We start from the raw sequence: 13,908 nt of genomic DNA on the forward strand, positions 1-13,908 counted from the left end.
TCTTGTCACCACACCAAGGAGAAAAGGGGAAGCTGTAGACACCATTCCATACTGTAGGACAGCCAGTATATTGCAGAAAAGCTCCCCCTGGCCCTCAGTGTATGAGACAGCTGGAGACCGCACACTCTTTCTAGCAGCTGTTGGTTATCTTAAGTTACAAACAGCCCTGTTCATTTATGCTGATGTGCCTTACAAAAATTACCATATTCTACCCATGCCGTGAAGAGGGAGACATCCTCATATAATGAAGGTGTAGACATGCCCAAACCCGTGGAAAACACGGTGGAAATGCAGACCCCCACCCATCACCATGAATAAGGACTCAGTGAAGACACAGATGCACCGCATACCGTGGAGAAGAACATGGTGAAGGTGTAGACAGCAGCTTCCAGCACATATCGACTCCGAATGGCCAGGACCACAGGTGGCAAAAACATGAGGTTGCTCAGGCAGAGTAGTAGTGTGGACAGCAGCTGGAATCCATAGGTGAGCGCATCCGCACTGTCGGTGCAGCCCCAGCCCCTCCAGCCTAAGAGTGGGGAGGGCACAAGGTAGAAGGTGGAAGAGGGCCCAAGGCAGCCACAGGTTCGGCACTCGTGCTGGAGGCCTCTCGCCAACCCTACGACACTGCCAGGGAAGGTAGTCTCCAGCCTCCCATTCTCTCCAAACCCATCCTCAATTTAAGGTGCCGCCGCCCGTCCAGCCCCAACTCCCAACCCAGGAAGCGTCGCCCACGGTCCCTCGCCGGCCCAGCCCGCTCACCGGCCTTGCACTCGCAGGCCGCGTACAGGTAGTTATGTGTGCGCAACAGCTTGCACTGGCCGTAGGGCCCGCAGTCGTCCACGCAGGGGGAGAGGAAAGTGCGCAGCCGCACCTCCGCCGTCGCGTTCCGGCACCGCACGTACCTGCGCACACCGGGCTGTCAGCAGGGTCCAAAGCCGCTCCTTTCCAGCCCGGCCCCGCCCGGCCCCGCCCCGCTCACCGAGGCCCCACCCCGCACAGGGAGCGCAGGGTCAGGAACCAGGTTCCAGTCTGTGGGAAGGGGATTCGCAGCCTGGCCACTCTGGAAGTGGCACTGACGGAGAGCAGGAAGCCAGCCAGGGACTCTTAGGGGAGAAGGTAGAAGAGAGGGTATCAGCAAGAGGGAAGAGGAGTCTGTAAGGGGTCAAGACCTAAAGAACTTTCACCCACCTGACCCCTTCCCTGGCCCATCCTTTCTCCATACCATTCCCCACTGTCGCCAGCTCCAGAGTTATAGACTCTTCTGCTTTCCCCATTCCTCACCCCCACCTTTAGAACAAGTCACCGCTGCATCCCCTAGGCTCAAGGGCACCTCGTGAGTCAGGCATCCAAACACCGTCACGTTTTCCTGGCGCAGGGAGCTCTGGGGAGGACAGGTATGAAGACAAGGCGGTCACACCCTCCAGACCCTACCATCACCCCACCACCCCCAGACTCCTACACCTGTTAACCTCTCTTCTAGAAACCCTTCCAGGAGCTCACTGGACATCCCATTCCTGCAGGTGCTCTCCACCGCAAAAGCCCGCCTGCCGGCCTTTCTTTCTTCCTTTCTTTCTCTGTCCTTCTCTCTCTTTTCTCCCTCTCTCCCTCTCTTATCCCCATTCTTAGAAAAACTGGAGAACACCAGATTCTCCACAGCAGATATCTTTCAAAGACTGATGCAAATGCAAGGCCCAGTTGTCTTTGAGAAGAATTGTTTAAACTCTGTTCAAACAAGAAAGAACACCCTGTTTCAGTCCCATCTAGCTTATAAGAAGGAGTAGGAGGGGGGCTGTTGCTAGATGTAGAAACTAGTTGTGAACAAAGGAAACTGTAAGGTTTTCAATCATCTTCACTTGGGTCTAAAGGCAGGAGGAGTGTAAAGAAATGTACCCTTCCCTGGGTGAAATGATCCTAGGTACTGAACAGCGGTAATAAAATGTGGTGGGGGTGGGGGATGAAGCAACCTGTCTGGGATTTAAAGAAACCAGATATCCGTAGGAATAAATGTAAGGAGTGTCTATAAGAATAAAAGTAACAGAATGCCGTAAGCTCACCTCATTCAGGAAGGATCTGAGGTAGCTTATTAAATGCATATAATAAGATAAAAAATGCATGAAGGAAATTTAAAAATCAAGATAAAAAAATAAAGTCTGTCCCTAGATGTAAGCCGTATATTTGATGCTGACTTCCAAGCAACCAAAGCAAAAAAGGAAACATAATGAGTTACCAGATTTTATCTTACAAGTCCATAAGATAAAATTTAATTAGATTCTCAAGAGAAGCATAGCATCCAAATGGGTGGTTCTCAGGAAAATTCTCATCAAAAAAGCACCGTATTCTGTGATGCATCCTATCTTCAACCACAAGTGTGAATTTCATACAACTTGCTTTAACTTCCCTCAGTGCAAGCCAGGGTAATATACCAAAGTATTATTCCATAAAAGTCATACTAGTGGGAAGCCAAGGCTGGGGGGTGGGAGTTGGGGAGGTGTCCTCTAGGTATGTAGTTCTCCGATCCAAATGTTCAGTTCTTGATTCCAAGGGAAAAAATAAAAATACTCAGAGGGAAAAATCAGAGTAGATGAGCCAATATATCTTTCAGAATAAATATAATGGGTTGTTTGAGGTGTGCAGCAAGTGTCATGGCAGATGGGTGTAATATAAGCAGATGAATATACAGAAGGACATGGTGAGAGGCTGCAGGGGTTTAGGGCCTCTACTCTCAAGATAACTGAGGAAGAACAAGTATGGGTTGTACTGGTCTCTGAAACAGGCTATACAGTTTCAAGGTCAAATCAAGACCTCACTGTCATGGCCCAAAGGCAGTAAGAGTAACAGAGATTTTAAGTATGAAAATAAGGAATGTCTTTGGGTTTAAGAATCTGATCTGTCCTTACCAGCAGGAGGACTAAAAAGTTCTGAGCCATGTTCTACAAAAGGCCACATCTAGCCATAGACCAGGTCTCAGGTTGGCTGAAGGGAAATGGTTCCCCTCTCCGCAGAGCTGGAGACTAGTACATAAATTACTGGATCGATGCAATCTAAGACAGTCACTAATGGCCTGACACAGGGCTCTTCCCTAAGCTTGGTCTTATTTAATGCTGAAAATAATAACTAAGAGGTACAGAATGCTGGCTTTTCAAGCATGTGAATTACACAAAGCAGGTAAGACCCAAATCCCAAGCTAGTATTAGGCAGTGGCTCAAAGATGGACATAAATTCTTACACTCAAGTTAGAAGTTTCACTGCAAAAATACGAGGTGGAAATTGGCAGCAGTTCACATGAACAAGCTCAGGGCACAAAATGGTGTTCCTTAGTGACAAGTAGACAAACACAGAACTTAATGTGAAAAAGGACTGAAGAGATGAACAGTTTTAGGTCTTCTTCAACTTTCCAAAGCTTTGACTTGTGATCTTATTACTTTTATAATAAAAAAGTAAATGTATACAGCTGGTTTGAGAAAATAAAAAGAAAGAAGGAAAAGACTCTGAGATCCTAATTCACCACAACCCCACGTAATCCCCCAGTGTGATGTGGTAGCTCAAAAAGGAAACTTGACCTCAGGCTGCACAAAACCACATGCCAACCTGGTCAAAGTCCTTTGGATCACTTATCTCAGAGACACTAGGACCAGAGGAGACAGAAGAGGAGGAGGAGACGTCTAAGATGCTGAGGTTGTTCGGCTTTCAGGAGATGAGGGGCATCTGAAGGATTGCTAAACAAGATAGGAATGTAACAACTGTACCACAATGAAGATGTAAAATAATAGGGGAAACTATGCAGGGAAAGAGGGGGGATATGGGGACTCCCCATACTTTGTGCCCAATTTTTCTGTAAGCTTAAAACTGCTCTGAAAAAATTAAGTCTATTAATTAAAACAAAAAAAGGACAAGGATAGATTTACTGGATATAGCTTCTGGGGCAAAACAAAGATTGGTGGGTAGAAATCCATGGAGGCAGATTTTCATGGAATGTCAAGACAGTCTTTAGCAATCAGAGCTGTCTAAATATGGACTGCATGGCCTCAAGTGGTGGGGAACTCCCCATCACAGGAGATGCAAGAAAAGTGAACACCTGCCAAAGAGGCCTTTGGGAAGTAGAAGGTTAGCCTATAAAACTGCGATAACTTAGCCCACTCTGAGTTGCCCTGGCTCACCTAGCCTATCTGTAGTATAATCAACACTCAGGAATGTTTGTATGTTTGTTGATCAGTCTTGGACAGAGACATTGTCCCTAATTGTAAAGTGGGCCCAGAGCAACCCAGATATGCTTTGAGAAGGTAGTAAGAACCCCTACATCCCTGACATCTTCTCCTTCAAGTTCCCCTCCAAGGCACCCCCCCCACCCCACTTTCCACCAAGAGTACCACATTGAGCTGGAGCTCCAGGCTGAGGACGCCTCCACTGTCCAACACTGGCAGCAGCCTCAGGGCAAACACTGCAGGGCGCTCAGGGGGCAGGGCCACACTGGGGCCGAAGAAGATGTAGAAGTGGACGGAGAAGGTGTCCAGCTCATTGCGCAGTGTCGGGCGCACCGGCCAGCAGTGCTCTGGTGGGGATGTGGCCCCAGGCCCCTCTGCAGAGGCCCCCAGGGAAGGTGGCTCTGGGGGCAGTGGCTGGTTGCCCAGTGACTGGGGCATGTTCATGGCAGCTCCAGGGACAAGGACCCGGGACAGGCTGGGCTGTGGGCACTCTGTGGGCAAAGGAAATCAGTGCTGGGGACTGCTGCCCTCACAAGACCTACAGCCCCACAAACCAGATCTGAATTAGATAGGAATTAGCAAAGTGTAGGGAGGGATGAGAATTAGAATCAAATGTCCCTTGGAAGTATGGGGCATCTAGGGTCACAAGATAGGGCCCCGGGGGGTTCCTAGTGGTCACTGCCAATGTAATGTCATGTGGAGGGAGTCAAGGTCATCTCTCCCTCCCCAAGGGCAGTGAAGACACAGATGATGGGCTCTCTCATGGATTTGCATGGGCTTTGGCAAGGACAGTATCCCAGAGGTTTTAGATGCCCCCACCTACCCCCAGGAAACTGAACAAGATTAAATCAAGGGGAGTAATGAGGTCCCTTAGTTAGCCCCAGACAAATGCAAAAAAATATCCAAAGGCCTTCCAATGAATCGAAGCTCCAAGTGGAAGGGCTTTAGGGAGTGTGAAGGAGCCTGGGGAGTTGGGGAGATTACAGGTACATCACAGAGGGTCAATGAACACTACCACCATGGCTGCCTCTTCCCAGCCACCAATGTTGGCACAGGCTGAGTGGCCAAGGCAGATGTGGGGCTTCTGACCTTGCAACCGCACACACAGCTGGAACCGGACAGTTCTGCCAGGACCCCGGGATGGGATCTCCACACGCACGTAGACCCAGTGCCCCCAGGGGGGCAGTGCCAGCTCCAGCTGGCACACCGAGGTACCGCCACAGGACAAAGAGCTTGAGTTGTGCAGGGGTGGGGCCTTAGGACGTAGGCGCATCATCAGGGGGCAGGCCAATGCCCCGCGGCTCCCCACACATACCAGCTGTGCTGAAACCCTGTAAGTAAAGCTGGGCACAAAGACCCTGGGCAAAGGGGAGGTTGGGGTAAGAAAGGACAGGTGAGAAAGTGAGAGGGACACCAGAATGAAGAAAATGCTTAGGAAGAAGGTAGCACGGAGGGATGGGGAAACAGGAGAACAAGAAGCTTTTTTTGCTTCCTCCCATCTTGCTGGGAGGGAAGCAAAGGTCCAACCCACCCTGGGGGCTCTGGGTGACCCCGCAGCCCAGGTTGTCCAGTGGAACAGTAGGAACAGGTAGAGAGGCTGACTGTTCCCTCTTTGAGGTCAGGGAAAGAAGAGGGAAGGGGTCAGGTTCAGGGGAGTATTCGACTTACTTGTACAGTGCTGAGCGATTGTGGGCCGAGAGGGTTTGCTCTGAGGGACGGCCAGGGACCAGCACAGCAACGTCCAGCAAACGCCGGATAATCAGCTGTGGCTGAAGAAGGTACTGACACTCGTCCTGGAGACCCTGAGACAAAAGCAGGAGTGGTGGAAGGCGAGACCGCGAGGGTGCTACTAAAGCGAGGCAACAGAATCTGCTGAAGGGTGGGGGACAAAGCTCCCAGGACTAGGACTGAGGTCCCTCTAACCTCTGAGTCCCTCCTGCCTGGTCTCCACCTCTGTCTTTCCCAGGTGCGTAGGATCTGCTATGATCCTCCGCATTGGCTGAGGCTTGGGGGCTCAAAGCACCACCATCCTGACAATCAGGCCTGCACCTCTTCCATCCAACCCCTCCTCCTGGGCATTCCTAGACAGCCCCTCAGGGTAATTTCAAAACACTCCATTTCCCCTCTAAGCCCTCAAGAACTCAGAACACTGGCTCTCTTCTGGGGTTAGAAGCTCCCTGAGGCCTCTAGTCCAAACCCACCCAGTCTTCCTAATCTGAATCTTTCATTTCCTTTATTCCCTACTCAGCCCTTCCAAGTGCTGGTCCAGCCTCTGCTTTAACACCTCCAGGGAAGGGCCACTCTACCTCCTAGGCATCTCCAGAGTGTAAGCAATTTGCAAACAGGAACCTTGTCTTGTTTTATTTTTGCTCCTCCAGACATGAAGCCTAATGTAAAATGTATGCTTCACAGACGAATGTCTGCTGAATAAATGAATGAACAAATGAATCAACACAGCTGTGGGCAGCTCTGATGTTTATGAAGCCAGAGTGTGTTTTCTGTCTCCCCTCCCACTGCTCAGGGGACCCACAGGTACCACTGCTCCTTCTGAATCAGGGTGGGTTTCTTCCATTACTGGACATGACAGCCACATCTAAGCGGCTCTTCTAGACTCAGTTCACACCACCCCAGCACGTAGAGCTTCCTCGCCCCTCCAAGGGCACAGTCCCTTATGGCCCATCCTCTGCAGCATGTGCAGCTACCTAAGCCCTCTGACCCCAGCAGGTCAAAGGAGGACAGGGCTCCTGGTGAGGCTTTGCTGTTCTTCTGGACAAATGGCCCAATGCTGACCCAATGGAGGCCACTGTTCACTTACGCGGTTATTCTGACCAAGACAAATGTCTAAACCTCATTCTGACAAAAGTTCTAGGCTCTGACATCACATTGGGTTCCATACTGTGGAACAGCCAGCCAAGGTACTGATTTCTAGCAAAGCACCCCAAGGCTGGAAGGAGGCCTTGATGATACCAGGCCAGAAGACCTCACTACCCTCTGCCTGGGATTCTTCTGTGCCTTTTGCATCACTGCATTCCCAATGCCTAGCACACTACCTGGCAAATACTAGGTGCTAAAAAAAAATCTGTTGAGGGGCGCCTGGGTGGCTCAGTAGGTTAAGCCTCTGCCTTTGGCTCAGGTCATGATCCCAGGGTCCTGGGATAGAGCCCCGCATCGGGCTCTCTGCTCAGCAGGGAGCCTGCTTCCTCCTCTCTCTCTGCCTGCCTCTCTGACTACTTGTGATCTCTGTCAAATAAATAAATAAAATCTTTTGAAAAAAAAATCTGTTGAGTTAAAGAATGGGTGACAAAAAGAGGGTCCTTTCAGGGCACCTGGGTGGGCTCAGTGGGTGAAGCCTCTGCCTTCCGCTCAGGTCATGATCTCAGGATCCACATTGGGCTCTCCGCTCAGTGGGAAGCCTGCTTCCTCCCCTCTCTCTCTGCCTGCTTCTCTGCCTACTTGTGATCTCTGTCAAATAAGTAAATAAAATCTTTAAAATTTATATATATATATATAGAGAGAGAGAGAGGGTCCTTTCAGAGAGCTACTCAACCTACCTAAGTTGCTCAAAGACCTCCATCTCTGGGTGCCTGGGTGGTTCAGTCATTAAGTGTCTGCCTTCAGTTCAGGTCATGATCCCAGAGTCCTGGGATCGAGTCCAACCTTGGGCTCCCTGCTTGATGGGAAGCCTGCCCCTCTCTCTCTCCCACTCCCCCTGCTTATGTTCCCTCTCTCGCTGTCAAATACATAAATAAAATCTTTAAAAAAAAAAAAAAAAAAGACCTCCATCTCTGATACCCACAGCAGATGTCCTTCATCTTTGGTGTCAAACCCTAAGGATCAGAAATACTACCACACATCATCTCATCAACCCCACTTCCTATGGGAGCAGTCACTGCCATAATAACCTTGCAGTGAACAAGCTCAAGGGTGAGGGTAACCCCTTTCCTTGCTGGATGGACAATCCAGGGGGAAGAAACACTTTGTTCCACATCTTTCTTGCTGTTGGCTTAACTGAAGGATTAGTGGACATGACCTTAATGGTTAAAATGTGCTCCTTCCTTAAACTATATAATGTGCACATCAAAGCTCCTCCCTTGTTGGAGAGGGAAGCATCCAATCAGTGGAGAGCAGGGAAGGTGCAGAGATGCGGCAGCCTTCACCCTGTGATAGGGTGAGAGGAAGGGCACCAGAAGCCAGGTCTTCAGGAGATGCCAAGGCATAAGCCAAGTAAGAGTGCCCAAACTGAGCCAACACCAGCAGTCATGTAAGGAAGGGGACCAAAGCAAGGACACTTGAGAAACCAGGAGGGCCAAAGTGAGAAGCAGGGTGGGAACAAGTCTGAAAGAAGCTGGGGAGGAAGGCCTTTGACTGAACCCTAGTATGGCTGGGCTGAGTTTCTTGAGGAAGGTCTCAGCAGGGTGGCCAGTGCCAGACTCTGGATAGGGCTTACAGACTAAGATGCCCAAAGACGCTTGCCCTTCCCTATAGGAATATCCCAGGACCCAGAACAGCCTCTGGCCCTCAGTCAGTCAGCACTGATCAACACACAAGAGTGCTGGTCAGACTGCAGGGGGCAAGAGTGCAAGCAGGGAGATGAGTGCGAGGCTACCGCGGTAGCCCAGGAGAAAGCTCAGGAAAGGTACGCTCAGGATGAAAAGAGAGAAGCAGATGCATCAGAGCATACTTTAGAAGTAGAATCAACAAGACTTTTTCTTTACAGACTAGCTATAAAGAAAGAAAGGGAAAAGAAGAGTCAAGTATGCCACCTAAATTTGGGGCTTAAGCAAATGGTGAATGGCAGTGCCACTGACTGAGAAGACCAGAGAGAAGAGGCTTGGGCTGGGAGAAGAATGGGAGTCAAAGATATTTTCTGTTTGGGTTCTGCTTTGATTTGTATATGCCAAGTCTGAGACATTTCTTGGACATCCAATCAGAGATACCAAGTAAGCAGTTAAATATAAAGTCTGAGATGCAAAGAAATTAGGACTCATGGAATACACTTCAAAGATAAAACTTACAGGTGGTATTTAAAACTGGAGACATCTAGCAAGAGAATGGAGAAATAAAGAAGGAACTGCCTCAGGACCAGGCACTGGGGCCCCACAAAACGCACCAAGCAGGGGAGACACCAAGAAAGGAGACAGAAGGAGTGGTGGGCAGGAGAAAATCAGCGCAGTTCTATAACGTCATAAAGGCCACGAGGAGAAAGTACTTCAAGAAGGAAAGAGTAATAAAAGGAACTAGTCAACAGCTAGTTACTACTTAACTCTGGAGAGAGGAAGTGGGGACTGGAAGGAGTGAAGGAAGAAGACTTACTTTTCACTGTATGCCTTTTGTACCTTTCAAATGTTGTACCAGGTGCATATATTACCTATTCGAGACACAAATATAATAATTTAGAAGGAGGAGGAAGAGCAGAATGAGCACTGTTAGCAGATTTTAATCTCTTCAAGTCGAGATACAGAGTTACACTTGGTCTGGTTGATGGATTCAGTCGAATCCTTTCTTCTCTACTATCTGCTTCTTTGCCTTCGTTATCCTTGTTTTCATTATTTTACCTGCTTTCACTTACTTTCAAATCTTGAAGCTGGAAAAAGGAAGCATTTGAGGAGAACACTGCTCCAGACATTTGGAAAACTTTCCCCTAATGAGCCATGTGGTGCCAGATGTTACCTATAGTCCAAAGACCAGTCCGTCAGTGCAGACTGGGCTCCACAGAATGAACATGTGCTCCAAAACAGGGAAGGCAAGGCAATGGAAAGCATGGGTCAAGACAGAAGAAGCGGACAGGAAAAGGAAAGAAGTGAGATCAGTTTTGAACACTATGAATTTGAGAAGATAGCAAAAGAACAGTAAAAATTGGCCATACCCCCACTGTATGCCAGGCTCTGTGCCAGGTGCTAGGACGGTAGTGAGTGGCACAGACACAGGAGCTCACAGAAGTGTAAGACCACAGCTCAGGAGAATGGCCTGGACCAGAAAAGTTACTTCCCTTTAACAACCTCTTAAAAGTCCTGATCACTCTCAGGATAAAGTTCAAATTTCTAGGTCCTTCACGATCTGGCCTCTGCTCATTCCTCCAGCTCCCTTACCCAGTCCAGCAATCAGTCCACAGCGAACCACTTCAGTTCTCTAACACAGTTCTGCACATTAGCCCATGCTAACTCCCACCACCTGGAATGCCCTCTCTTGCTTTTTCAACATCAGACCTCACTTTCTGTTTCTTAAAACCACCTCTACCATACTACCAAACTGAGTTAGCCTTTTCTCCTTTGTCCTCTTAAAACATCTCCTGTATCTCATTAATACACATCTTATTTATCTGTGTCCCTTGCATGCAATCCAAGGTCTGGGACAAAGCAGGTGTCCAAGGACTAATGTCTAAAGAGAGGTCTGAGCTCATCCCCAAACCTGGGGAGGGCCCTAGAAATAGTGCTGCCTTCTTATGGTCAGGACTCTTCAGTCCCCACCCGAGGCCAAGACTCACAGTAAGTCAGGACAACAATATAAGGAAAAAGCAAGTCAAGAAGATGGAGCCCTGGAGGAATGCTCTGGACAATTAACTCACAGACTGGAGTCTAGGGAATTCACCAGAGAACTTAAGAATCCTTAGAGCCCATATAAGATTCCAAAAGATAATCAAATTCTTAGAGGAAACACAAGGATAATCCTTGCCCACTCCTCACCCCCAAGTCTCTAGAAGATGCCTTAACTAAAGACCTACATCTCTCATGATATCCAGGTCTGCAGTCATTCATGGGCAAGGTATAAATGTGTCACCTTATCTCTAATATCACCATACCTCAGGAGTTCTGCCGCCGGCTAGCCCTCCAGCTTGCAGTTCCAAGTCTCCAGACCCCACTTGCTGTATTTAGATGCAAATGGTTATGTCAAGGCTGGTTCTGACCTCTCCTAACCAGGCACCCAATTCCTCCTGCTCATCCAGAAGGGCTTTTAAATAACGAGAGCAGGGCTTCAGAAAGATTTTTCCTATTAGTTCTCGCAAAGAGAATCAAGGATCAAAGTCACAATCAGGAATGGGCTCTTTGGGATTTGGCCTAAGACCTAAGGCATTCCTTGAAATAGAATAACCCTTAGGTCTGATGAGAGTCAAGACCTACCTAGAACCCAGAGACATTTCTAGGTGAGTTCCCGACATGCTGTCATCCACAGGGCTCCCAGGCCTTGACAAGAAATTCGCTGGGACAGCCCTTTCAGCAGAAATAGGCCCATCACTGAGGCCTTAAGACACGACCTCAGCCACAGTTCCCATCGCTGACAACAGCAGTGCCAATGCACCTGTCCCTGTATAATTCTCAGCTCATTCAAAAGCATCATAACACCTTCTCTGAACACTGCGCTATAGGAGGAGGAGGAGAGGTGAGTCTGGTGCAGTCACAGTGCCACTGTCCTCAGGGAACTCAGCCTGGAGAGATACAGCTGAGTCAAATCTTCCCCGATTGGAAATTTCTGCCCTTTTCAATGATCAATGGCCAAGTCCCACTAGCGTTTGTGTTCTTCAGCATCCTGTTCTTTAAATCCTTGCTCTGCTTATGCTCAGTCTTTCACCCTTATCACTGGCCCCACACACGTAGCCACTCCATTCTGCCAAAGGCCAGCTTATCATACCCTCCCTTCCTGCCAATGGACAAGAGTAAGAAACCCATAGATCCTCTCACTATAAGGAGGAAATCTAGCCCATTCCTGGGAGGGACAGGAAAACTCTGTGGCATTTCTATCCCCTCCAAACCAGAATGGAAAAGCATCCTGACCTTTGAACCTACACTGTACACTTTAAAAACCTCTGTTCTATGAAATCAGAGCTGACATTTGGAGAAAAGGGAAGCAACAGTCAGGACGGACACCAGCTGCCCAAGGCCTCCTTTTAACAGGAAAGGATTTCCCTGTCCCCGAGTGTTCTCCTGTGGCCTTCCAGAGGGTGTAGGGAGCTGAAATTATGATAGGAGAGGAATGTTTTCTTCCAGATGGACCAATAACTGGGCTGGAGCCTATGAGAATCTGCAGGGCTATCACCAATCAAGATGTAGAACAAGACCAGTCCTGGGTTTGTGCAGCAGCATATGACCAGTCCCTGGCTGGCTTCTGATCACCTTGAATAACCTTTACACCTTCTAACAGGGACACTCCTCCACAGTGCCAGGGCCTGTGACTGACTCCAGACTCTGCACTTTCCCTTCAGCACCCACTATGTCCTCCTAAGGCTCCCAAATTGCCTCCAAAAGATCATGACCTCTGGCCCACCAGGTAAACTGCTGGCCTCTAGCCATGGGCCACCCTAGCCACCCTTATGCTGTTGCCCACCCTGGCACAAGGCTGGTATGTCAGGTGGCCTGTGAGGGGGATTCAGCAGATATGGAGAAGCAACTGTGGCCCCCACCTACCCTGGGCAGCATCAACCCACCTTGACAGAGATGTGGCCATGGGCCTGGGGAAGGTGGGCAGCCAAGAACCAGTCCCCAGGTAAGGGGCTGCTGACGTTAAAGATGCCTGAGGTGCGGTTGGGCAGTGTCCAGCTGAGGGTCAGGGAGAAAACCCCAGGCACAGCCGTGTCCCCTGGGAAGTGTGTGTGCAGGGGATTGATGACAGGGGGTGCCCCGGACCGGAAATACCTGGGGGACCAGAATGAGAAGAGGAAGACAACAGGCAATGGGGTGGGAGACGGGAAATGGGGAAAAGAAAGAACTGTCACTCATTGCCAATAACACAAGTGAATTCCCCATACTGAGACATACAGCAACATGTTCAGGTCAGGAGTCAGGGCATAAAGAGTAAAACATCAGCTCAGGCTCTCACACAGTCAAACAGTAATCAGGAGACAGAAGTTTTGTCCCTTACTCAGTCACACTTCAGTCCGGACAAGGGTGAGGGGACAGGGCCAGGAGATCAGTTTAGATACTCATATAGTCACACTGTAGTTTGGAAAGTGCTATAGGGTTGGAGGTGGGTGTCATAATGTTAACTCAGACACTCACACAGTCACACTTTGGTCTGGGCAGTGGTCCCCAAACGTTCCTCCTTGCTCCTTGAAGATGATGAGGTTCCAAACAGCCAGGAATGTGTCCTCGGGAACATGGAAGTGGAAGAGCTCAGTGCTGGCAAAGGAGCGGAATGGACTCAGCTTTCGGGGTGAGCAGGTGGAGTAGTCAGTCAGGAAGAGGCCTCCTGGGGAGTAGGCGAGAGAGAAAAGAGCAGGGTTGAACACAGGGTACTTTCGTTAAGCAACAGAAACACCAGTCTTCCTCACCAATAGCACCAACTCAACAAATATTCTCCCCTGAGCCAGGAGCTGAGACTCATGGTGGCCTAGTCATCATGTTTTAATCCTTATAATGACCTTGGGGAAAAATGACCTGTTTTTACAGATAACGAAACTGAGGCTCAAACCTAGACCAAACTGAGGATTCAAACCTAGATCTCACTACATCCTAAACCAGGGCCCTTTATATACCCCCACAGCATCCCTCACTGAAGAGTCATTGTTCTCTTCTTAGCAAGCTTAACAAAACAGAGGTGTGAATGGCATGTGTTTGGTGGGGGGGCAGATGGAGGAACACATGGGCTCTTTGGCCACTGAACAGACTAGAACTCCACCTGTGGAGCTCGGGAGTCAGCACTGAACTGTGTAACTTCCTTGTTTATTTTCTTTCCCTTTCTATTCCCCTGTGGTTCCAGGAGCAGTAAAAAC

At 49.1% G+C, this 13,908-nt stretch overlaps 1 protein-coding gene across 5 annotated transcripts in view; it reads right to left on the bottom strand.

Annotated features, from left to right (window-relative positions):
• The window catches only part of TMEM8B (transmembrane protein 8B), a 42,051-nt gene that overhangs the window by 9,002 nt on the left and 19,141 nt on the right, over positions 1 to 13,908 (bottom strand). For 4 of the 5 annotated variants that reach the window (XM_044265380.1, XM_044265379.1, XM_044265376.1 and 1 more), the window contains 9 exons: positions 13,196 to 13,385; positions 12,625 to 12,832; positions 5,874 to 6,007; positions 5,295 to 5,635; positions 4,371 to 4,696; positions 1,291 to 1,384; positions 983 to 1,106; positions 763 to 905; positions 351 to 529 (listed from right to left, as the gene is read on the bottom strand). In XM_044265380.1, coding sequence (XP_044121315.1) covers positions 351 to 529; positions 763 to 905; positions 983 to 1,106; positions 1,291 to 1,384; positions 4,371 to 4,696; positions 5,295 to 5,481 — 1,053 coding nt within the window. In that variant the 5' untranslated portion in view covers positions 5,482 to 5,635; positions 5,874 to 6,007; positions 12,625 to 12,832; positions 13,196 to 13,385. The remainder of the gene's footprint in view (positions 1 to 350; positions 530 to 762; positions 906 to 982; positions 1,107 to 1,290; positions 1,385 to 4,370; positions 4,697 to 5,294; positions 5,636 to 5,873; positions 6,008 to 12,624; positions 12,833 to 13,195; positions 13,386 to 13,908) is intronic. The other variant, XM_044265377.1, reaches the window with a different exon arrangement.

Source organism: Neovison vison, chromosome 9 (assembly GCF_020171115.1).
Source record: "Neovison vison isolate M4711 chromosome 9, ASM_NN_V1, whole genome shotgun sequence".
Classification (NCBI taxonomy): Eukaryota; Metazoa; Chordata; class Mammalia; order Carnivora; family Mustelidae; genus Neogale; species Neogale vison.